Genomic DNA, 26,113 nt, shown 5'->3' on the forward strand with positions numbered 1-26,113 from the left:
TATAATAAAAGGCTAATATGCAAATTGTCCCCTCTACTGGGAGTTCAACAGGGAATTCGAACAGGGGGTGGGGCCGGCCCACCAACCGCCTGCGATCTTTCCCCCACAGCTGGCTCCACCCACAGTCCCTCCCCTCAGCTGGCCCGGCCTGATCTGCCCCCATCAGGGTGGGCCAGCCAGACCTCACCCGTGCACGAATTCGTGCACCCGGGCCTCTAGTACTGTATAAAAAGATGTAACAAAACAGTTATTTTTAAAGCTTTGAATTTTCTTTTGAAAACAGCTTTGACAATATAGAAATGTGATCATTATCATTCAAAAATGGACTTGAAGCACAGGCAACAAAAAAAAACAACCTGTAAGCTAGACTTCAAAAAAACCCCCAAAACTTTTGTACATAAAGGGAAATAAGAGTGAAAAGGCAACCCATGAAATGGGAGAAAATGTTTGTAAACCACTTATCTGATAAGGGATTGACACTATAAGGATCTTCTAAAACACAAGAACAACTTCATTAAGAGATGGGCAAAGACTTGAATAGACACTTCTCTAGAGAAGATACACAGACGACAAATAAGCACATGAAAGATGCTCAATATTAATAATCATTAAGGAAATGCGAATTAAAACCACAGTGAGATACCAGGCACACTCATTAGGATGGCTGGAATTGAAAAAAGAAAACAAAATTAATACATGTTGGTGAGGATGTGAAGAAATCGAGACCTTTGTCCTTGTGCATTGCTGGTGGGAATGTAAAATGCTTTAGCTGCTGTGAAAAATAGTATAACAATTTCTCAAAAATTAAACACAGAATTGCCACAGGATCCAACAATTCCACTTATGGGTGGAATTGAAAGCAAGGACTCTAACAGATATTTGTACACCATGTTCATAGCAGTATTATTCACAACAGCCAAAATGTGGAAGCAACTCAAGTATTCATCAATGGATAAATGAAATGTGGTACACACATACAATGGAATATTATTCAGCCTTAAAAATGAAATTCTCACACATGCCACAACATGGATGAACCTTAATGGCATTATGCTAAGTGCAATAAGCCAGTCACAAAAAGAAACACTGCATGACTATACTTATATGAGGGACCTAAAATAGTCAAATTCAGAGACAGAAAGTAGAATGTGTGATTTCCAAGGGTTGGGGATAGAGGAGAATAGGGAGTTATTTAATAGGTATAGAGTTTCAGGTTTGCAAGATGAAGAGTTCTGGAGATTAGTTGCACAACAATGTGAACGTACTTAATGTCATGGAACTATACACTTACAACAATAAAAAGAATGGACTTGGAAATGAGTAAGTGTTGAAAACAGAATCACAGTCATTTTCAGGATGAAGATATAATTGTTCAGGCACAGAGGGAGAGGAAACGATTGCGTTATTTGTATGTGTATTTTATTATGTCCATATGGTACCTGGATTTCAAGCTCAGCGATGTGCTGCTGCAGTTCAGCCACAGCAGCTATGCTATCTGCTTCCCGCAGTCTCACGGCCATCACTTCTTCCTTGTTCTAGGGTGGCAGACAAAACAAGCCAATAATAAACCATACAATGAACCAAACTAAAGATAAATTAATACGGAAACAGAAACACTGTAACCTATCTTAAAATTTAGAAAATAACAAATAAACCCATCAAATAAGAAAAAGCCATTATCTCCTAAACTTGATATGAAATGAATATACAGGATAGCATCCCATCTTTAAATATTAAGAAATATCATTCATATAAATTAATATTGCTCAAAATATTTAAATTAAAATTTAACTTAATTAATTTTTTTTTAATTACTAGCAACTTAAAGTTAAGTTTTTTATAAAAGAACAATTATTGAGAACTTTGAAACCCTTAACCAGGACAACAGAATAACAAAGATATGAATACTAATGTTAGTAGATAATATTTTAAAAATCATATTCTTTCTGAAGAATAAATGTTAATAAATATTTACATCGAATTACAAATAATAATAAAAATTAGACTGTATCACAATTCTGCATAATATTTACCCCACCACCTCAAAATGTCACAAAGAAAAAACTCTGAAACCATATTCTACAATATCCGTGCTGTCACAGATTAGAGGAAACTGAGACATGCTGGGAAAATCTGAATAAAATCTGTAGTTTAGGATTAACATTGTATCAACATTCACTTCTTAGTATCAATAAAGGTACCATGGTTCTGTAAGATGTTAACATCAGGACAAGCTGATGAAAGGGTCTATGGAAATTCTCTGCACTATCTTTGCCACTTTTCTTTAAACATAAAATTATTTTAAAATCAAGAGTAAAAAAATCTCAGCCAGTGTGCTCAGTGGTTGAGCACTGACCCATGAACTAGAAGGTCTCAGTTCAATTCCAGGTCAGAGCACAAGTCCGGATTTTGGGTGTGATCCCCAGGAGGCAACCAATCAATGATTCTCTCTTATCATGTTGTTTCAATCTCTCTCTCTCTCTTTCTCTCTCTCTCTCTGTCAATAAACACATTTTTTTAAAAAAAGCATCTTTTCAAAAAGTAAAAAAATCTGAAGCAAATACAGTAAAACAGAAAAAATATCATGTATTGCTTTCCTACTTAAAATGTTTCACTAGCCTCCCACAGAGCAAAACCCAAACTTGTTGCCATGAGTATAAAAATTTACATATAAGAAGTAGGGTCACAGCCTATCTCCCTGGCTTCATCTCATTAAGCTTTTCATTATGTACAAGACTCAGCAACCAAGTTCTTTCCTGCTTTTGAACTCTGTGACCCTATTCATGCAGGGATCTTGCGCTGGCTCTTCACAAGACTAATTCTTTGCTACTCTTTAGGTCCCACCTCTCATACCACCTTCTAGCACCACATCTTAACTCCTACTTCCTCTGAACTCCCAGTCCACAGTATATCATTGGTAATGATCTTATCAATTTTTACTTATCTCACTAAACATTATGTCCACCTTCTTCACTACTGTATCCTCAGTGCCTATAAGAGTAACTGACAGAAGACAGCCAAGTATTTGACTTTATTCTCAAATACATAAGTAGATGCCATCATTTTTTGAAGTCTCATAATCTCACCTCCTCCCAAACCGATCTGAGAATCACTGTCCTAGAATATGTAAATTACATCTATTTAAAACGAAAATATTTGCCTAGACATTTTGTAAGTAACATGACAAAGAAACAGGTACCATAATGCCCTGCTGTCAAAGTAAAAAATGGTACAACATTCAGGAGGGTAATTTGACAAAATCTATGAAAAGAGCCAATGTATTTACCCATTCACCAAACAATAACATTTACAGGAATTTATCCTACAAGAATGTGTAGATACATTTCGATACATCTGAAATTATGTATGTTACAAGGTTATTATTATACTCCGTTTATAGTAGTAAAACACTGGGAACAACCCATGTGCCCATCAATGATGAGAAGACACTTCAAGAACTGATATTTAAAACTTTAGAAAACATATGGCCAAAAAAAAAAGCAAAAGCAGAATATACAGTATACTAACTTTCATGTTAAAGAGTGAGGACAAGAAAAAATATGAACATTTACTTCACAATATTTGCCTAAAAGAAATTCTAAAAGGACTTATGAAAAAATAAAAGCATAACCTGGGGGGAAAAAATGAAAGAAGAGGTATGTGGTAGGGTCAGGAAGAGAATGAGATAGAAGGGGTGTTATAATACTAGTATTATAATCATAGTAAAAATACCTTGACTGACTTTCCTCACTTAACATTATTTATTACACAATTTTATAAATTTGTATATAAATTAATATGTTTTCTCAATATATGTAGAACTAGAGAAACTAAAATCTTCCTATAATCTTCAAATTTTGATTTATGTAGAAAATCCCACAATCCCATTACTGAAATCCAGGTGTGCTATGAAATTTCAGATTTTTTAGATTTTACAAAAGTAATACGATGTATCCAGGAGGAGCTGAGGCAGCATCCATAATGAAACAGTATACTCAATGCTCAACACAATGAAGCAGTGAAGTATAAATACCCACACCAACTTGGATAAATAAAAATGATAAATGGCCATATTTCAATTCAAATTAGGTTTTGCTTCCAAATGAATTTGTGTAAAATTTATGAAAAAAACCTTTGGGTTTTATAGTGTTTGGGATTTTCATATTGGAGATCATAGACTTGTACTATGATCTTAAAGTGGGAACATTCAAATTCAGTTACAGAGGGAAAATAACATTAATATTAATATTAAGATAGTATCCTGACATTTTAAATAAATAAAAAATTAAATCAACTTTATTGTTGTTTATCAACAAATAATAAGCTATAATCATGTAAAACTAAATGAAAATTAATCAGATTTATATAACTGAAGGACAGGCTTCCTTGAAAGATAGGTTTGTTCCTGAATTGTTCCAACATAACAAGGTAAAATATACTTAATCAGAATGTACTACTTGCTAGAGAGACAAATAATACACTAGTCATTCTTGAAACAGGCAAAGGCATTATAAAAGATTAAATAAATCATTATACAGCTTAAATGCAGGGGAAATATCAGAGTCAGCATCTGTAACATACTTCACAGAGGTATTAATGAACATTAAAATTCTTTTAAATCTCAAAAGAGTTCTTAAATTCTCTAAAATTCCAAATCTGAGCCTATTGCTTAGATAAATTCAAAGAAAATTATTTTCATCAGCAAACTCCCCAAATATTTATTTCCAAAGAACACTTTACTTTGATTAAAAGGTGAGAAGGCATTTGAGGAGAAATATTAAATCCAATAACAGAGTTATCAACATGTTTTAATAAAAACTTATAGCAATAATGAAAAACATTACATTTAGTTCTTTAATAAAAATGAGTCAGCAGACAATATAGCATAATAAAAACTCAGTAAAATATTAGTATAACAAATCAAGTTGATATAAACTCATGCCACATCATTTTATTTCTAAATTAGTCTAGTCATATACTTCGAGGGACTCCTCTTAAATTAGTACAAATTTCAGTACTGCCTACAGATTTCTGTCAGTGTAAATTGTAACAGCCATGCATATTAATTAGGATGTAATTTCATCTCTGGATTTCAGTGACACTGATAAACCACTCAAGCTTCACTCTTGGTTTTTAATGACACCAGAACAAGTTGATGGAATTACAGCTTTATATGTGCCATTGAAAGTCTTATTTCTTATCATAGAATAATAGGACTGGAATCTTTAAAGGGCATCATTCCTACTATCTCACCATGGAAAGATGGATATCTAGTTTATTTTTTAAATCCCATAACTTGCCCTCAGCAATCCATTCTAATGCTCAGACCACAGCATCTCTTTAGTTATTTCACACACACACACACACACACCCTCTCCTCCCACCCCACTTCCCATCTCCTCTCTCTTTCACCACTGCTATACTATAAACTCATTTCAGGAAAAAACATACTTGCATCTAATGCTTTTACATGCTTTATGAATTCAAACACTTCACACAAAAATAGAAAAACTTATTAAAGTAATAATGAGAAATGGACACAGTCTTCCCAATCCATTGGCACACACCCATTTCTTTTGCTCTCTACTCTATCCAGAAAACATGTGAATATATTCACTGCCCACTAATAAAGTACCTATCAAAGCAGAGCTGCCCTAACCGCTCTAAATTACCTATCTTCTTGGTTGAGACCTTGAAAGCTTTAGTTTTAAAGGGCTATTGGTCAAAAGAAATGTTGCAGACAGATACCAGTTTTAACCCCTTGGTTAACTTAATTTCATGCACTGGCGCTTAACCTTGTGGTCGAAAACGAGGTTTCCTGCCTGAAATCCACCTCAGAGCAAGATGCCCTACCCTGGTCTGAAAGCAACCACCAAACCAAGTTCAGAAAAACTGGAACATTAAACTAGTTTTATGGCTTTATTTGGTTTAAAGATGATGTAATCAATAATGAGATAAAACAAAACAGGAATTTTTATATTGACAAAAACAACTAGCTACTTGATATGTTTACCTTGCATTCAATCTCTGCTTGTTTGCGTTTTGCTTCACTTAATTGAGTAAGCAGTTCTTTGTTTTGCGCAGAAAGATACTGCACCTTCTCCTGTAGACTGACCACCTCTTGTTCTGCTCTTCGAAGATGGTTACTATTGATCTGGTTCTAATAATAAAAAACACAAATATTCAGATTATACAGATAAAAGGCCTGAAAAAACTCACAAATTTCTACCTACCCATTTCATGCTTATACAACATTATAAAAAATGTTGGCATATTACTTATAGGTAGATTTTATTCAACAAATACTTAAAAACTAAAAAAAGTGAAAGATTTATAAAACTGCTTTAAAATCAAATTAATGAATTCATAAGGTCCATAATTAGAAACTCTCATTATAGTTCAATTTACCATCTATACCAATCAAAGGGTAATATGCTAATTAGACCGGACATCTTCCGGACATCCTTCCAGACAAAGCCACAGTGGTGGGGCAATCAGGCCAGCAGAGGAGAGCAGTTAGGGGCAATCAGGCCAGTAGGGGAGAGCAGTTAGGGGCGATCATACAGGCAGGAAGAGTGGTTAAGGGTGATCAGGCAGGCAGGCAGGTGAGCAATTAGGAGCCAGCAGTCCCGGATTGCGAGGGATGTCCTGGATTGGTGAGGGTGCAGGCCGGGCTGAGGGAACCCCCGCCCCCTTGCATGAATTGAGTGCACTGGGCCTCTAGTTATATAATAAATACCTATAAACTACAAGGATGGTCACATAGAACTTGAAGGTATTAATTTCTGAAATAGGCAATGTGGTACAAAGTGGGTAGATACAGGATGAGGATGAATTTAGCTCTTCTTTCCAATTCTCAAAATAAAGCACAGACCAATTGAAGGTGCCATCACCACTTACTGGACGTAAACCTGTTGTCAAAAATGTTCCATGTGCATGTCTACATTCCTCCAATACACAGAACAGTCTACTTTCATGGAGCATGGACTGATTTTGAATTCTGGCTTACTATTTGGTGATTAAGCTAACTAGTTAATATTTCTGAGTCTCAATTTCCTTACTTGAAAATGTATATAAAAATACTACTATCCTGGCCTCTGTGGCTTAGTTGGTTGGAGCATCATCCCATACACCGAGAGGACGCAGGTTAGATTCCCAGTCAGGGCAGATACCTAGGTTGTGGGTTTAATCCCTAGTTGGGCACATTGAGGTAGCAACAGATTGATGTATGTTTCTCTCTCTCATTGATATTTTCCTGTCTCTCTTTTTCTCTCTCTTTCTATCCCTTCCTCTCTCTAAAATAAATTTTAAAAAATACTACCTATTTCTCATTTGGTTTTCTTCAGAATTAACTGAGATAATACATGTAACTAGCTTAATATATAGTAAGAACTCAATAAACACTAGCTGCTTCATGTATTATAATTATAGGACATGCTAAAAAAACCACAGAACTTGAATCAACTGACTTGAGATAATTTTTCCATTCAGGCTTAACTCAGCCTGAATTTTCTCAACCTCAAATTATTCTATCAGGGGCCTGAAAGCAACAATAGGAATTTTCATAACCAAAGACAAGTAAAATCTGGCTCCTCGTTTAACAGTTCTTCAGCCTTGGTCACGTTATCTAATCCCATCAAATTTCAGTAACTGGTATAAGCATAGATATTCCCACTTGCCCCTCAAGGCTGTGTTGTAAGAATTATATGAGAAAAGTTTATGAAAGGAGTCTCACACAATGCCTGAAATTTAACAGATACTTAATAAATGCTCAATTGTTCCTATCATATCTATTCTGAAATCGACCCTGCCTCTAGTTTTAATAAAAAATCTGGATTATCTAATAGATTTAAGCTCCAACATTTTTTTACCACTTCTGGGTTTCTTCATCTTCATTTTTACTTATCTTTCTGACTCACAGAAGAAATGCCTCCTTTCTAAGTAATGCCTCTATATTACTCTCTTCCTTTTCATTTTCAATGAATACTGCCTGTCTACAAAATTGTAGTAAACTCTTGGTATTGTATTCAAAATGTTCCACCACCTCTTTCTACTGCCTTGCCTTCTACCATTAAAACAAATAACTATACTTTGCCGAGGCCGGTTTGGCTCAGTGGATGGAGCGTCGGCCTGCGGACTGGGGGGTCCCGGGTTCGATTCTGGTCAAGGGCATGTGCCTGGGTTGCGGGCAGATAAAACTCCTCCTGCACCCTGATTACAATTCCATGACCCAGAATGACAAAACACACATAAAACCCAAAAATTGGTTATGAATGAGAAACAGTAGATAAAAAAATAGCAAGAAGAGATTTTTAAGAACCCTATGTAATAAAATCACAGGGACTTTATATGAGATAATTTATGTTCAAAATTATTAGACATAAAAAAGGAAGCAAAAGCAAAGCACAAGTTACTGTCAAGAAAATTTGACAAATTTAAAAAAATAACCAAGTGCAATTTCTAAAAATAATATAGCCACTGATATTAAAAATCCAATTAAAAGTTAGATTAAATACACTGAAGAAACAATTAGTGTCTCAGAAATCAGACATAGAAAAGAATATAAGAAAGTACAAAAAAAAACACAAAACTGCCTAATAGAGGTTGCAGGATAAAATAAAATAAAATAAAAAAGGAGGTGAGAGATGATGGTCTAAGACAGCAATTTTCAACCTTTTCTGTTTCCCGGCACACCAGAAAGATATTATATTCTTGCCAATCTTACAAAAAAATGGATATAATTTTTATTCATTCATATAGGATGGCTTCTATTGTGTTGGCTGTTGTCATTTTTTTATTTGACAACCTAAGGCAGGGTTGGGGAACATCTGGCCCACAGGTCATATAAGGCCAGCACAATCCTTTGGTCTGGCCCTGCCAAGTCATTAGGCGTGAGTTAATTAAATGTCTGACCAAATATAGCAGGCTAATTTTTTTAAATATATGTTTTATTGTTAATAGTATTACAGATATTTCCCATTTAGCAGGCTAATTTTTAAGTTGATAATTTTGTATGGCCTGCGAATGATGTTATAAATATCCAAATGGCTGTTGGCAGAAAAAAGGTTCCCCACCCCTGATCTAAGGGAAAAGAGGTCAGTGCCCCTGACTAAATAGTCAGGTATTGCATGTTTTAAAAATTCTTGCAGCACACTGGCTGAAAATTGCTGATCTAAGAGATGATAATAGTTGAGAATTTTTTACAACTGAAAGAAAAAAAAAGAAACTACATATAAATCCACATGAAGTTCAGGAAACACAACTAGTCCCAAACAGGACAAATAAAATCCTCACTAAGACAGAATGTAACAAAGCTTAGAATGCTAAAGAAAAGAAGAGGCAAACGAAGGTAAAATCTGAATCTGTGAAGGGGGAAAGTGAAATATCTGGCAGACATATCAACAGGAAAAATATGTAGTGCTTAAAAAAATAAATTTCATCCTCCAATACTATACTCAGCTAAACTTTTACACAAGAGTGAGAAAAAGCATATTTATTTTCAGAAAGTAAGAGTATAAATATATGATTGAAACTGGAAAGAAACTTAAATAAAAGTAAGAATAGAGAGCAAAAAATTGGTAAAATAGGTAAATTCAAACAAGCACAGACTCCATAAAACAACAATAATGTCTAGTAATTTGGATGTATAAAAAAAGATATACAGTAACAGTAAAATGTAAGATCTGAAGATGGAAGAAGAGCACATGAAGTTCGTCTGAGGCCCTTACTACAGTTTGAAAGGAAGACAGAGATAACTACTAACTTTAGTCTTTGTTTAGTCAAGTAAGCATTTTCAATATTTTTCAAGTAATATACACTAATAGAAAAGAAATTATGAAAGTCACACTAGAAGAGAGAAAGAAAAATGAAAGCCAATAAAAAGCAATAAAGGAGGAAAAAGCAGAGAAAAGGAAGACATAAAAATTACAAAGTAATTTCAAATATATCATAATAAAGACTTTTGAATTCTGTCAGGAATCTAGAGAGTCAGAAAGTGCATTGTGCCCACGCTTCCAATTAAAAAAAGAAAAAATACCAGTCAAACTCTACATTCATGACTTTTGTTGAACCCATAGAAGTGAGGTCAGAGGGCAACCAACTAGCCCCAAATCTAAGGAGAGACAAGGGCAAAAGCAGTCAGAAGCTATTAAGCATATTTCAACTAGAATAAGTATCAGGTTGGTGGAAGCCAAGTGTGGAGCCCAAGGGCGCAGCAAAGTTCACAAATCTCTTCATGGGCCCCAACAGTATACACAAAAAATATTGATGAGAACCTTGAAAAAGAGAGGTCCACGGTACAGGCCTGAGGGAGGGGAATAGCAGCCAATACGGGAGGGGCACTAACTCTTGCTTGCCTCCTTTAAGGAATAAAAAGTTTAATTTGCTTGGAATACTAATCTCCTTGGGGCACTAGGGAAATTTTTGTATCTGAGGAAGGGGCAGGACTATATATATGGGCCTAGGACTATAGTTGGGGGTCAGGCAGGAGTACTAAGAAGGCCCAATATCCCAGGTCCAGGGACAGTGCAGCCTAAGGCTAAGACTTTATCAGAACAATAGGACAGAGGTATTTTCTACCAGCCAACTTCCTGTAACAGGTAACTGGAATACTGCTAGAGAATGACTCTCTCTGAGGTGCTATGCAAAGGGAAGACCTAGAGACACTGAGAAAATGCTTTGGCAAAGCAGCCCCCAATCTAAAAATAAGATATTGTTAGAGGAATTTGAAGTCTGTGGTGTAATGAGGGTTAACCACAAAAACAAACCTCAAACCCAGCCCAACTCCTAACTATATTAACTCAAATCCCCCACATTAAAGTCCCAGCAGAAGGAAAGGTGTGCGCATAACCAGGCATAAAAACTATTTACCTTAGTCTACTGTCCTACACAAGGTATCCAATTTTCAACACAGAAAATTACAAAGCTTAGGAAAAGGTAAGAAAAACAAAACATTACCAAGAGACAAAGTAATCAACAGAACCAGCTTCTTATATGAGACAGATTTTAAAATTATCGACAGGGTATTTAAAATAAGTGTGATTAATGTGCTAAATGCTCTAAGGCATCGGTTCGCAACCTGTGGGTCGCCACCTCTTTGGTGGTCGAACGACCCTTTCACAGGGGTCGCCTAAGACCATCCTGCATATCAGATATTTACATTACGATTCATAACAGTAGCAACATTACAGTTATAAAGTAGCAACGAAAATAATTTTATGGTTGGGTCACAACATGAGGAACTGTATTTAAAGGGCCAGAAGGTTGAGAAACACTGCTCTAAGGAAAAGGTGAAAAACATGCAAGATCAGATAGGTAATATCAAAATAATGGAGAGAAAAAAAAGAGAGCATCCAAGAGTTGCTGGTCATCAATCTAACACATGTGTAACTGAAATACCAAAAGAAGACAGTGTGAAACAGAAGAATATTTGGAGAAATAATGACCCAGAATTTTCCAAATTTTATGGTACACATAAATCCACAGGTCCAAGAAACTCAGAGAAAAAGTAAAGTAAAAACCACTCAACTCATATTTCCCAAAAGAGATTGTCAAATTTCATCAAAATTTGAAAATTTCAAGTTTATCACTTAAAGTTGTTCAGAGAATCTTTTAAAAAAGTATTTTCACTGAATCTATACCAGGTAGGGCAAAGGTACGTTTACGGTTGTGAGTATGCAAAACAGAGTTTATTCTTACTGTACATTATTTACAAATTTTTTTCCATACAAATTTCTAAACCTACTTTTGCCCCACCTTGTATTTACCAGGCATGTTCCTTTTTTATTCTTAATAGTGTTTATTTGTGTCTTCTTTATTTTCTTGAAGTCTTGCAGAAGTTTGCTTTATCTTACCAAACCAGATTCAAGAAGACACTGAAAACCTGAGATCAGTAACCCTTCAACAGCTAGGATCAATAGTTTCTATACTCACAAAATAAGACTGTTTAAAGATAGAAATTCCAGCAAATATTAAAATAATGAGTAACTCTAATCTTATATAAAATTCCTGAGAACAGAAAAAGATAAAATACAACCCAACTCATTCACCTTGGGGCAAAAATCAGGAGAGTCTCCCCAAAAAGGAAAATCTACCTTAGGTACAACAAAACCTAAAGTATGAAAAACCTGAATCCAGCAATGGTCACGTGTTGTATATGTCTCGGTGTAAATGTCCTGTCACAACCTTGTTTGCCTTTTAGCACTTTAAGAATAGTATCTCAGTGTAACTGGTTTGCTTTACAATCCTATATATTTTATTTTATGCATTAAAAAGCATTATTTTGAGATGGATCATGGGTTTCAGACTGAAAAGGGGGTTCATGACACAGAAAAATAATAAAACCCCCTTATAAAAGAAGCTCTTAGAGATATACACAAGGAAACATGTGCAGGAACGTTCAGAGCAGCACTATTTATAATAGCAAAATTGGTACAAAGAGTGTGTGGTTCAATAACTAAGGTATGCACACTAGGTGGACTTTTCTAAAAGTCATTAGGAATGAAGGAACTGGAGCTATATGTATCAACAAGGACACATGTCTTAACCTGGATGCTGGGTACATAGGTGTTTGATGTAAAACTCTTTGAATGATTAATATAGCATTACTATTAAACCACCGTTTTTATTTTTCACATTTTGCAATGGGAAAACTTCACGGATCATCTCTAGTTCAAGCACTGGCACTTAGGAACCATTTCTCTTCTAGCAAAATTCATCCAAAATCACACTTATTAGTCAGGTTACAATTCAAAATACAAAATCCTTAGGGAACCTTCCCCCAAACCACCTAGTTGGAACTAATTTTCCCCTCCATTCTCCATAGCGATTTCCAACTCTCTAATTACCACATTTCTGATTATATATTTTTCCAGTTATATTAAGACTAGAGGCCCGGTGCACAAAATTCATGCACGGGGGCGGGGGGAGGTCAGTCCCTCAGCCGGGCCTACACCCTCTTGTAATCCAAGACCCCTCGGGGGATGTCCCACAGGGATTGGGCCTAAACCGGCAGACAGACATCGCTCTCGAAATCCAGGACCACTGGCTCCTAACCACTCGCCTGCCTGATCACCCCTAACCACTCTGCCTATCTGCCTGATCACCCCTAACCACTCTGCTTGCCTGCCTGCCAGATTGCCCCTAACCGCTCACCTGCCTGCCCGATCGCCTCTAACTGCTCGCCTGCCTGCCTGATCGCCCCTAACTGCCTCTGCCTTGGCCCACGCACCCAGGACCCAGGCATCCATCCTCCACCAGCCTCAGGCACCCGGGACCCAGGTTTCCCTCCCTCTGGCAGGCTGCAGGCACCCGGGACCTGGGCTGGCTTTGCCCGGGCCAGCCGCAGGCACCCGTCCGGCTTTGCCCGGGCCAGCCGCAGAGCAGGCACCCGGTACCCCAGGCAACCTCTCCCGTGCCCCGGCTTTGTCCAGAATGATGTCGGAATGACGTCCAGTCTATCCGGTCTAATTAGCATATTGCCTTTTTATTAGTATAGATATAACTGACATATAGCACTGTATAAATCAGTGATGGTGAACCTTTTGAGCTCGGCGTGTCAGCATTTTGAAAAAATCTAACTTAACTCTGGTCCCCTGTCACATATAGAAATTTTTTGATATTTGCAACCATAGTAAAACAAAGACTTATATTTTTGATATTTATTTTATATATTTAAATGCCATTTAACAAAGAAAAATCAACCAAAAAAAGAGTTCGCATGTCACCTCTGACACACGTGTCATAGGTTCGCCATCACTGGTATAAATCTAAAGTGTACAGCATAATGACCTGACTTAAATATATTATGAAGTGATTGCCACAATACTTAATTAACATCTATCATCTCAGAAAATAAATTATATTAAATACTAGAGGCCCGGTGCACAAAAATTTGTGCACTGGGGGGGGGGGTGGTCCCCCAGCCCGGCCTCTGCCCTCTCACAGTCTAGGACCCCTCGGGAGATAACGATCTGCTGGCTTAGGCCTGCTCCTAGGTGGCAGAGGGCAGGCCCAATCCCTAAGTGCAGCCCCTGGTCAGGCTCAGAGCAGGGCCGATTGGGGAGTTGGGGCGCTGCCCCGTCATGCACAGAGCAGGGCGGATCGGGAGGTTGCAATGCCACTCTCAGTCACGCTCGGGGTAGACTGAGTGGGGGGTTGGGGCACCGCCCCCTGTTATACTCAAGGCAGGGTCAATGGGGAGGTTGCGGCGCCACCCCTGTCACGCACAGAGCAGGGCCGATCAGGGGGTTGGGGCGCTGCCCCCTGTCACTCACAGAGCAGGGCCAATCAGGGGGTTGGGGTGCTGCTCCCTGTCACTCACAGAGCAGGGCCGATCAGGGGGTTGGGGCGCTGCCCCCTGTCACTCACAGAGTAGGGCCGATAGGGGAGCTGGGGCACCGCCCCCTGTCACACACAGAGCAGGGTGGATCAGGGGTTGGGGCGCTGCACCCTGTCACACTCAGGGTAGAGCCAAAGGGGAGGTTATGGCTCTACCCTGTCACACACAGAGCAAGGCCCGTGGAGGAGGGTTGGGGCGCCACCCTCTATTACCCACAGAGCAGGGCCGATTAGGGGGTTGGGGCGCTGCCACTGTCACACTCGGGGCAGGGCCGATGGAGAGGTTATGGCTCTACCCTGTCACACACAGAGCAGGGCCCATGGGGGGGCGGGGGGTTGGGGCTCCGTACCCTGTCACACACAGAGCAGGGCCGATCAGGGGGTTGATGTGCTGCACCCTGTCACACACAGAGCCGCAGGGCAATCGTGGGATTGGGGAGCTCCCCCCCTATCAGGCACAGAGCAGGGCTGATCAGGGGGTTTGGGTGCTGCCCCCTGTCACGCTGATCCCGGTGCCGGGAGCCTCGCTGCTCCGCTGATCCCGGTGCCGGGAGGCATATTACCCTTTTACTATATAGGATAGAGGCCTGGTGCACGGGTGGGGGCTGGCCAGTTTGCCCTGAAGGGTGTTCTGGATCAGGGTGGGGGTCCCCAATGGGGTGCCTGGCCAGGCTGGCTGAGGGGCTGAGGGCTGTTTTCCCGCTGGCAGTTGACTAAAAGCTCCCAACTGCTCCTTGTTTTCTTTTTTTTTTTTATTCTGGGCCAGCTTTAGCTCTGAGGCCTCGCTGCTGAAAACATGGATACAATGTTGCGGCCGGGGGCTGACTGAAAGGGGTTTTGTTTAGCTTCTTATTTGCAACATAGTAATAGTTTACTTAGAGTTGCAGTTGAGAGTCCGGCAAGTGAGGCGGGGAACGTTGGAGTCTGCAGTTCCTGGAGGAAGCAAGCCTCCCTGCTCGCTTCAGTGCATGGCTGCCGGCCGCCATCTTGGCTGACAGTTAATTTGCATAAGGATACGCTGATTAGCCAATGGGAAGGGTAGCGGTCGTACGCCAATTACCATGTTTCTCTTTTATTAGTAGTGTAGATAGTTTGTGAATGCCTGATTACTCAAGTATAAGTTCTTGGAAGGTTGGACAGTACTTTATTATCACAAGTTCTCGAAACCACATTTGTTGAATTTGACTCATTCACTTATACCCACTCTGAAATAAATCCTGAACATGGCTTAAAAGCTGTGTTTGCATCTTTAATGTCTATACCGAGATAACATTTGATTATAAAAACTAGATTTCTACTTTTCATCTTCCTATTATTTTTAACTACTACAATGAAAAATACAAGAAAATAACTTTGAACAATGTAAAACAAAATATATTTATTTATTTTAAAGGATTTACATATTCATGTTATGTTCAGGTTGGAATGACTGTTTTTTGCACATAAGTTTATAGACTGATATGTGAGTTAACTATGCCCCCTACTGACTGAATAAATATTTTGAAAACAAAATTAACATTACAAAGAATAGAGAATATGGGCCACACAAATGCATCACATAAAAACTATATGTACCTTTATAATACAAATGGATGTCATAAAAAGGACCTTTCATATCTTAAATATATTTAAGATAGAGTTTATTAGAGAAAGGGAGATTTGAGAAGAAAGAAGTATAATTTTGAACTGACTCATTCAGAATCACATTACACAACTTTAGGAATCATTTTTCACATTATATTTTATACCAGTGGTTCTCAACTAGGGAATTTTGCCAAGGACATTTGCAATGTGTAGAGATATTTTTGGTCATTACTGGGGAGGTGCTACTGACATCTAGTGGGTAGAGGCCAGGGATGCTACTAAACATCCTAAAATGCACAAGCCAGTCCCCACAATAAAGACTTCACCTTGTCCAAAATGCTAATAGTGTTGAGATTGAAAAATCTGCTCTACATGAACATTCCCTCTCAAGTTGTGTAACAAGTTAACAAAGTCAAATGGAGCATTACGACTTGCTTAAACTTTGTTGAATGGCTCAAAGACATTATGTCTCTGATATCAAAAACCACAATTTTAGCCCTTTTTATGTGGGCTACAAAATTGTAGTCTAGATAGTTTTACATGTCCACCTTTTAGCTCTATTCTAGGGATGATTCAATCTGTGCATAAATTTTTGTTCTGCTAATGATATTTTTTAAAGATATTGGGCTTTCCATCTTACCTGTGTTTCCATTTCCATCATCCTTTGTTTTATTTCTCTTATTTCTGCCTGTGTTTCTGCTTCTCTAAGTCGAATGGTCATCAATTCATCTTGTAACTCATTCACAGTGTTTTTCTTAGGTGGGTCTTTCCATCTCCCAGTAGTACGAGCTAAGTGGCGCTAAAACACAAAAAATTATATTGCAACAAATATTCCCAGTATCAAAATAAGAGCTAACTTTACTGAGCAATTATTTTAGATCCAGTAGTATGTTAAGCACTTTATACGCAGTATTTTATTTAATCCCCAGAAACATCTAAAAAGTTAGGCACTATTATCTTTATTATACAGGTATGAAAAAAATGCAAATTGTGATTAAATAACTTCAGAAAGGTCACACTGTAGATCTCACTGCCAGTAAGTAGATGATTTGGGATAACTCAGATATAGTTCAATTTTTTAATACTGTGAATTAATTATTATAAACAATACAATTTTTACCCTAATTTTTAATGAGATTTTTCACATTATTTTTAATGAAATCCCAAGAAAAGGAAAAAGTGGGGCTATTCATGAATTAAGGAAGCAATATTAGCAGTTAAGAACAGTGTTCTAAAAATACTTGTGGCAAAGGCACGGATTATTTATTTTTAATTTCCAGTTTATTGCTGTTTGATACTTGACCAAAAAAGCTATGACAATGTCATGGATTAATTTCAGTCTTTTCTAGATGCATCACTTACCCCAAATTCAAACCAAGATCACTATTCTGAAATGCTGTGTAGTTTCTGTTTTCTTCCCGCTCTCCCTTTCTTATAGCATCTGTATTTTTGTTCGTTGTCAACAGTTTCCCTCATATGTGAATACATTTGTTGGCATATAACTAGCTAAATATCTGATCTATTTTGTGAGATACCAATTTTCAAAATAAGTTACAGCCCTGACTGGCATCAATCAGTAGTTAAAGTGTTGGCCTGTGCACCGAACGGTTGCAGATTCAATTCCTGGTCAAGGGCATGTACCTGGGTTGCAGGTTCAATCCCAGGCCCCTGTTGGAGTGCATGCAGGAAGCAACCAAGCAACCAACTGATGTGTCTCTCTCACATTGATGTTTCTCTCTCTCTGTCTCCCCCAGACCCTCGGGTGAGGGTTAAAAAAATAAAAAGTTATGTCCTAACCGGTTTGGCTCAGCGGATAGAGCATCGGCCTGCAGACTCAAGGGTCCCAGGTTCGATTCCGGTCAGGGGCATATACCTTGGTTGCGGGCACATCCCCAGTAGGGGGCGTGCAAGAGGCAGCTGATCAATGTTTCTCTCTCATCGATGTTTCTAACTCTCATCCCTCTCCCCTCCTCTCTGTAAAAAAATCAATAAAATATATTTTTAAAAAATAAATAAATAAATAAAAAGTTACAAATTTATATTGGTGTCAGCCTTCTACTATCTCATACTGAAAAATGGATTTAATATCTACTGAAGAAATATGTACTATATAAAGGATTATTTCTTTATAGGTTTTTAGAAAAAATTATATAAATTATAATGATATGACAGCAAAAATATGATGATCTCCATTTTATCTTCTTTAATTATAAGAGTTAAAAAGGGAGAAACAGTTAAAGGTACTTGCAACTTATAAATTCTCTCAGTTGTGTACATTATACAGGGTCTTTCATACTTTAAAGTCATATCCCAGTGTTGGTCATCAACTACTTCAAACTCATACAAATTGAATATTCAGGTTTTACCCTCTTTTTAGAAAGCACACAAAACATATTGATATACCTGCCAGTGTTCCTCTAAATCTCTGACTTGTTGTCTAAGTTCTTTCAAACCCATAATAGCTTCTGCTTCTCTCAGTTTCACAGCAATGAGTTCTTCCTGAAGCCTTGCAATGTTATTCTCATCAGGAAAGGAGTTGTTTCTCTAAAGCAAGAAAAAATTTAACTTAGGATTTTTAAATGTAAAGAATAAAATAAAATAAATAAAGCATATAAAAGCTATTTTGTCCCATATATAATTATACTTAATTTTATTGAGATACTAGAGGCCCGGTGCATGAAATTCGTGCACGGGGGAGGAGGGCGGGGGGGGGGGGGGGGCGGGGAGCGCGGCCCTCAGCCTGGCCTGTGCCCTCTCACATTCCGGGAGTCCTTGGGGGATGTCTAACTGCTGCAGAGGTGAGAGAGGCTCCTGCCACCACCACTGCACTCGCCAGCCGAGAGCCCGGCTCAGGGTTTATGGCTGAGTGGCGATCCCCCTATGGGAACGCACTGACCACCAGGGGGCAGCTCCTGCATTGAGCGCCTGCCCCCTGGTGGTCAGTGCATGTCATAGTGACTGGTCGTTCCACCGTTCAGTCAATTTGCATATTAGCCTTTTATTATATAGGATAATTCATAAACCACAAAACTTACTCTGTTTAATATAGACTAGTCAGTGGTTTTTAAGAGATTCACGGGGCTGTATAACCAACATCTTGATCTAATTTCAAAACATTTTAATTACCCCCAAAAGAAACCCTATATCCATTACCAATCACTCCACATTTCCCCGCCCCCCAGCCCTTGGCAGCCCTTATTCCTTCAGTGTCTATGGATTTGCTTATTTAGGACATTTTCCTATAAATGAAATCATACAATAGGTGGCTTTTATAATTAGTTTCTTTCATTTGTCATTTTTTAAGATTCATTCCTTTTCTTTTTGCCAAATAACATTCCGTTCATTATATGGATATACCATATTTTATTTATACATTCATCAGTTGACAGAAATCTGTGTTGCTTCCACTTTTTGGCCAGTATGTACAAGGATGCTATGACTGTGTAAAAGTTTTGGTGTGGACCTGTTTTTAATTCTCTTGAGTATATATCAAAGAGCAGAACTGCTGAATCAAATGGCAATTCCACATTTAATTTTTAAGAAACTGTTAATCTTTTCCAAAGCAGCTGCACTATTTTACATTCCCACAGGAATGTATAAGGCTAACTACTTAATTCTGAGAACACAGAAAGTCTAACTCTACTTTGTTTAATAATACTAATCAGTGTTACAAACCAATAGAATTAAAAATGTTTTTCAACATGGCAATAAATTTACTCACCTGTGGTTAGGAATCCAAATGAAGCATAACATCATTTACATTTTAAAGATTCATGGAAAAGAATAGCCTAAAATCTGTTTTGTTGTATTTTCTCAGCATGTCATTTTGGAGAGGAGTATAAAATCTCTGTGAGTTAGTCACTATTTACGTCAATAGTTACAAAATTAATACTACTATTAGGTTAGGTGACTGTTAGATTACTCTCCTACCATACTGAAAGACCCACCTTAAGAAATAGGGTAGCCCTGACTGGTTTGGCTCAGTGGATAGAGGATCGGCCTGCAGACTGAAAAGTCCCAGGTTTGATTCCAGTCAAGGGCATGTACCTTGGTTGCAGGCACATCCCCAGTGGGAGGTGTGCAGGAGGCAGCTGATCGATGTTTCTCTCTCATCGATGTTTCTAACTCTCTATCTCTCTCCCTTCCTCTCTGTAAAATATCAATAAAATATATTTTTTTTAAAAAGATATAGGGTAGCCCTGAATTAAAATGCTCTGGGAGGTGACCATGAGATCCTAAATGAGATGCCCAGTAAAAGCTCCATAGGTAAACTGAGGTACTAATGAGACTAACTTGAATCTATGAAATTTTCTATCTCTGAATAAAGTGGTTCTTGCCAACTACACATTTTTATGATGAACTTTAAATATTTTCTCTATGAAAAACCAAAAATTTACTGCATATGCATAAAAAGAGAGCCTTGCATGAAGAAATTAACCATAGGAAGCACAAAACCTTCCAATTTCCTTTCTATCCTATGCCATGAATACCAACAAAGCTCCTTAAGAAATCCATTTTTAAAATGGACTCAAGGGCATTGCTTACTACCAAAAATTCAAAACAGAGAGGCCCAGTTTCTTATCTACATCATGGAGCCCATAAAACTCCCAAGTTAGAAACCAAATATTCTGTTAGGCATTTTCACAGTCTTATTGGCCTTTTTCTCAATAAATAGAATAAATTTTCCCCAAAAAATGTAAAATAGCAAGCAGATTTCTAGCAAAATTATTCCACTACTGACTGTAGTTATTTCCTGCTCTATTTCATTAAATTATTTCCTGCTCTATTTCCACTATTTGCCTAACCCTTTAACTTCTTTAATGACTTTGAAAAGAGCTAAGTTAGCTTCCGTAGCATACCTCAAGCTAAGATCTTCCTGAGGTGGCTTACTATACCTTGGAAAATTGCGACAGTTATACTCAGATGAAATTCTTCCTGAAATGTTTATGTATTAGTCATATCCAATCTCTTGCAGAAGAAGATATTACAATATTTGAGAACAGTTAATTTCTATCCCCTAAGTTTCTCTTCTCCAACATTTAAATATTACTCATATCAAAATTATCCTGTTTTCCTGTAAAAGGACTCTAATCTCTACTTTTACCCTTAAATATGGGGCTTTGAGTAGTATGGCAACAACAAAGAATAATTGGGAATCTTACTTTTTTCCTTTCATCTCTCAGTATCTAATATGTAAGGTTTCTAATGTGTAAAATCACCAAATCCAACTGAACTGCTCAATAAGTACTTAAATATCTATCACATGTCCCTTTAATTTGGGAGTAACAGCATTTATGTTGGTCTCACCTTCTCCATATCCAGGACTTTATCCTGCATCTCCTTTAGTGCACACTGAGCCTCGGCTTCCCTCAGACGGGCCTGAACCAATTCCTTCTCTAGCTGTAGCACAAAATCTTCACTGTAGCTGGAACTGCATTTATGCTACAAATTACAGACATATATTGAAATTTCATGAAGCATAAACGTGTACGTATAATAGAAATAAATGCAATGGCACAGTACAGTTATTAAGGGCAATCAAACATAAAAGTTCCATCTACCCAATATTTTTAGCATATCTCCTCCAAATAACTTTTCAATGAATAAAAAAGTTTGACATCCATAAAGATGATCACATTATTGGGTGTTGGTAACCAGTTATTACACTCATCAAATCCAATTTATAGAAAATGTCTCTTTATCTTTCTATCTATCCAGATACTAAGAGTTTGTCCTGATTCTATAGACCTGCACTGTACAATAGTGTAACCATTTGCCGCCTGTGGCTCCTAAGCATTGAATGTGGCTCGGCCAAGTTGAGAAAGGCTGTAAGTGGAAAATACAAACTGGATTTTGAAAATATGAAATACAAAAGGTAAAATATCTCATTAATAACTTTTATATTGATTACCTGTTCAAATAATATTTTGAATATACTGAGTTAAACAAAAATATTCACTTTTCTGTAATTATTAATTACTACTTTTAATGTGGCATTTTAAATGCCTATATGGCTCATTATATTGCTATTGAACAGTACTGTTATGGACTACACATAAGTACACATTTACTGAAAATTCTATTTTAATTTAATAGAAATAAAAACAGGGGATCCACAATAATGTGAACCATCCTAAATCCCAGCAAAACAAAAATGTATTTTCTTTTAGAAATGTAGATCTCTTTTTAAAAATATGCATAAAAATTAGTGTTGGAAGCAGAGAAAAATGCAGATGCTGCATGAACAAATTAACCATAGAAGCATGAAACCTTTCCATTTCCTCTCCTATGCTATAATGTGAATAGCAATGCAGCCACTTAAAAAATCTCCTTTTACTAGTAAACCAGTTTCTACATAAAAGTTGTTCTAAAAAAAGCAAAAATATGTAAATTCACCACTCTAAAAGACTTCCTAAAATAAAGTATCACTTTACATTTGACTAATGTAGTAAAGAAAAAGTGACAACTCAAAATTTCAAAATAGAGTCATAGAGAACAATCTCTTACTAAACTAGCATGAGAATGGCTCCTTTTATTCTTCAGAATATTAGGAACAAAACAAATGCCAGACTAAAACTCTATTTTAAAAAAACTATTAAGTGCCTAATTAAAACATATGGTACTCCCTTACCCCAGTTACCCAAACAGATGATGTCATTTTTTAAAATGTGAACAGTTCACTTATTAAGCAAATTAGGACTTTTTAATTCAATACATTACACATTATTTCTCCTAGTAATTTTCTGATACAATTAAAACATTTCATTACAAGAAATACATCTGCAACAAGTATATCACTTTAGCAAATACTTACCTTACCAAATGGGGGAAAGGCACTCTTTTGGAATGACCAAACTACAGGTGTCATCATTTTTGTTTAATAAGATCATAGTTATTTTATGAATAATACCAGGATTTTTTGCCCTTAATCTAAAGCCCTAGAAACTGCAGTTCAGGTTTATTTGCCAAGACTCCATTTTAGGAAACCCCCAGGAATACATCAAACCTAAATGACCCACATGAGAACGGACTCACTGAGCTGGTAGAAACCAAAGGATTAACCAAGCACAAAAAAAATGTTACTAAGATTGGGAGAAATATTTTTCAATAAAATTTACAAAACTTCTAATTGTTCTCTTGTTCAAGTGGTAAATTCTAAATTCCACAGTTTATATGTTATTTCTCCTTTCATACTTCCTATTTGTTCCTCAACCCACTGCCAACTAGCCTTAGTTCTTGATAAAACTGCTCTAATTATGAACAATAGCAATACTCAGTAAAAACATAAAACCTCAACAAAAGCCCTTTTCTTCAGCTCTTATCTTCACCAGACAACTGATTAATCTTAAATACAACTTTCTCCTGCCTTAGATTTTGGGATATTTCTCTTCCCTGGTTCTCCTGCCTATCTTCTCTATCTCTTCTACCAATTCTACTTCAGATAGGTATCCATGAGTTTCAATATTGTGTTTTCTCTCAATCTTTCCTTTAATTTTCTTATTTTGTAAATCCATCCTATGTGATTTCTTCCATTGTCCATATGGTAGTCTGCATGTATAGGCAGTATCAGATATTGTCTTTATAGAGTCTACTTAGAAGATGTATGATATCACCAAGGAAGCATCTATTAAAATAGCAAAATGGGGAAGGTAGAGGGAAAGAGGGACAAGAAGAGGAAGAGAGGACAAACAATGTTGGAATTCAAAGGAAGGAAGGAAGGAAGGAAGGAAGGAAGGAAGGAAGGGAGGGAGGGAGGGAGGAGGGAGGGAGGGAAGGAGGAAAGGACTCTTAAGTCCATATTTCCAGCCCACATCTTTTTATTAAGCTAGGTCCATATTCATCATAATTTCCTACTGGTCTTCTGAATCTGGTTGATCTCATATTCACCTCACATTCAACATGTCAAAACTCAACGCCCCATCTTTCCCTCCTAATGTATTACTATTTTGCTAAAAATCCCACCATCTAACATATGACCAAGTCAAAACTTCCCGTTATATTCTCCTTATAATCATAGAACCTGAATAATTTTTCTTCCAGATATCTCTTGAATTTGTCTGTTCCTCTCCACCTTTATTGTCTTTGTTTTTATTCATGCCTTCATCTCTTTCTTTGGACTATTGCAATAGTCCTACATATATCCCTTCCTGTTTAGTGGGTATCATTAATATTTTATGTTATGTTTCACACTAAATTGAAATGAATAGAAGGCATTTTTACAATTATTCCACCTGAACCCTACTGTTTTGAGCTGGAGGAAGTTTTGATTCCACATTTATTAATACAAATGTGTTACTGAAAATTATACAAACATTGAAATACCTTTAAAATGTATTCAGGATGAATCTAACTCCACTAAGCCACTTTCACCCTGGCCAATTATATTCATACACACTTTTGTTGGGCAAAAAGTATTTTCATTTTAAAATCAATTGGATAGGATGATCCATTCTGTGGATAACAGTCAGCCTCCTTCCTAGCCACTCCCGTCACTGTCCCCAAACAAGCTTATGAACAAAGTGGCCATAGTGACAGGGATGGAGGTTATGCATGGGCTCAACTACATGGATTTCCACTCACTGAGGCTATGACCACTGCAGAGTGTCCAATCTGCCAGGAGCAGAGACCAACACCAAATCCCTGATATGGCACGGATCAGTCAGCTACCTGGTGGCAGGCTGATTACATTAGACCATTTCCAACATGGATGGGGCAACATTTTGTTCTTACTGGACTAGACACCCACTCAGGATATGGGTGTGCATTCCCTGCATGCAATGCTTTTCTCAAATTAGCATCAATGGACTTAGAGAATGCCTTATCCACCAGCATTGCTTCTGAACACAGAACTCACTTCACAGCAAAAGAAGTGCAACGATGGGCTCAAGTTCACAGAATTTATTAGTCTTACCATGTTCCCTAATATCCTGAAGAAAATGTCTAGACAGAACAGTGGAATGGCTTTTCTGAAGACTTAGTTACAGCTAGATGGCAATACCTTGCAGGACTAGAGCAAGGTTCTCCAGAAGTATGAACATGCTTTGAATCAGTGTCTAATAATATGGGTTTTTTTCCATAATAAGGATTCACAGATACAGGAATCAAGAGGTAGAAATAGGAATGATACCGCCCTAGCTAGTTTGGCTCAATGGATAAAGCGTTGGCCTGCGGATTGAAGGGTCCCGGGTTCAATTCCAGTCAAAGGGCACATGCCTGGGTTGCGGGCTCAATCCCCAGTGGAGGGTGTGCAGGAGGCAGCTGATCAATGATTCTCTCTCATCATTGATGTTTCTCTCTCTCTCCCTCTCCCCTCCCCTCTAAAAATCAATAAAATATATATTTTTTAAAAAGAAATAGGAATGATACCACTCACTGTTACCCCTAGTGACTCACCAGCAAAATATCTGCTTTGAGACTCTACTCTGCTGATCTTCAGATCTTAGTTCCAGAGGGAGGAATGCTTTCACCAAGAGCCACAACATTAATTTCACTAAACTGGAAGTAGACTCACCTGGCCACTTTGAGACCCTTATGCCTCTGAATCAATAGGCAAAGAAGGGAGTTAAGGTGCTGGCTGGGTGACTGATACCGACTACCAAGAAGAAACTGGACTACTAGTCCACAATGGAGATTAGGAAGAGTATGCCTGGAATACAGGAAATCCTTCAGCGTCTCTTGGTATTATCATACCCCGTGATTAAGGACAATGAAAAATGACAACAAACCTATCTAGGAAGGAGTATTGAAGGCCCAGAACCTTCAGAAATGAAGGTTTGGGTCACCCCACCAGATAAAGAACCATGACCAGCTAAGGTACTTGTTGAAGGCAAAGGAAATAGAGTGGGTAGTGGAAGAAGGTATTCAGTCATAAATACTAACTACCATCACTTGACCTGTTACAGAAATGAGGATGGTAATTGTCATAAGTAGTTCCTTTTTTAGAACTTTATTGTTGAGAGTATTACAGATGTTCCCTCCCCGCTCCCCATATCCCCCTCATCCAGTTCTGACCCTGGCCTAGGCCTTTGACACCCTATTGTCTATGTCCATGCATATATGTATATGAGTAGCTCCTTTTAATTTTGCTATGAATATGTTTATGCATCTATCTATCCATCTCTCTACCTATCTTCTTTACTCTTATTCCTTTATCCTATATAATAGAGTAACATGCAAATCGACCGCCCCTCTG

General features: G+C 37.6%; 1 protein-coding gene across 6 annotated transcripts in view; it reads right to left on the minus strand.

Annotated features, from left to right (window-relative positions):
• Positions 1-26,113, minus strand: part of EVI5 (ecotropic viral integration site 5) — a 203,346-nt gene that overhangs the window by 66,629 nt on the left and 110,604 nt on the right. For all 6 annotated transcript variants that reach the window (XM_070405596.1, XM_070405595.1, XM_070405594.1 and 3 more), the window contains 5 exons: positions 21,229-21,363; positions 18,325-18,465; positions 16,562-16,720; positions 6,014-6,160; positions 1,440-1,535 (listed from right to left, as the gene is read on the minus strand). In XM_070405596.1, the coding sequence (XP_070261697.1) occupies positions 1,440-1,535; positions 6,014-6,160; positions 16,562-16,720; positions 18,325-18,465; positions 21,229-21,363 (678 nt within the window). The remainder of the gene's footprint in view (positions 1-1,439; positions 1,536-6,013; positions 6,161-16,561; positions 16,721-18,324; positions 18,466-21,228; positions 21,364-26,113) is intronic.

Source organism: Myotis yumanensis, unplaced genomic scaffold, assembly GCF_028538775.1.
Source record: "Myotis yumanensis isolate MYYU_CA2020_CCGP unplaced genomic scaffold, mMyoYum1.0.hap1 SCAF_2, whole genome shotgun sequence".
Classification (NCBI taxonomy): domain Eukaryota; kingdom Metazoa; phylum Chordata; class Mammalia; order Chiroptera; family Vespertilionidae; genus Myotis; species Myotis yumanensis.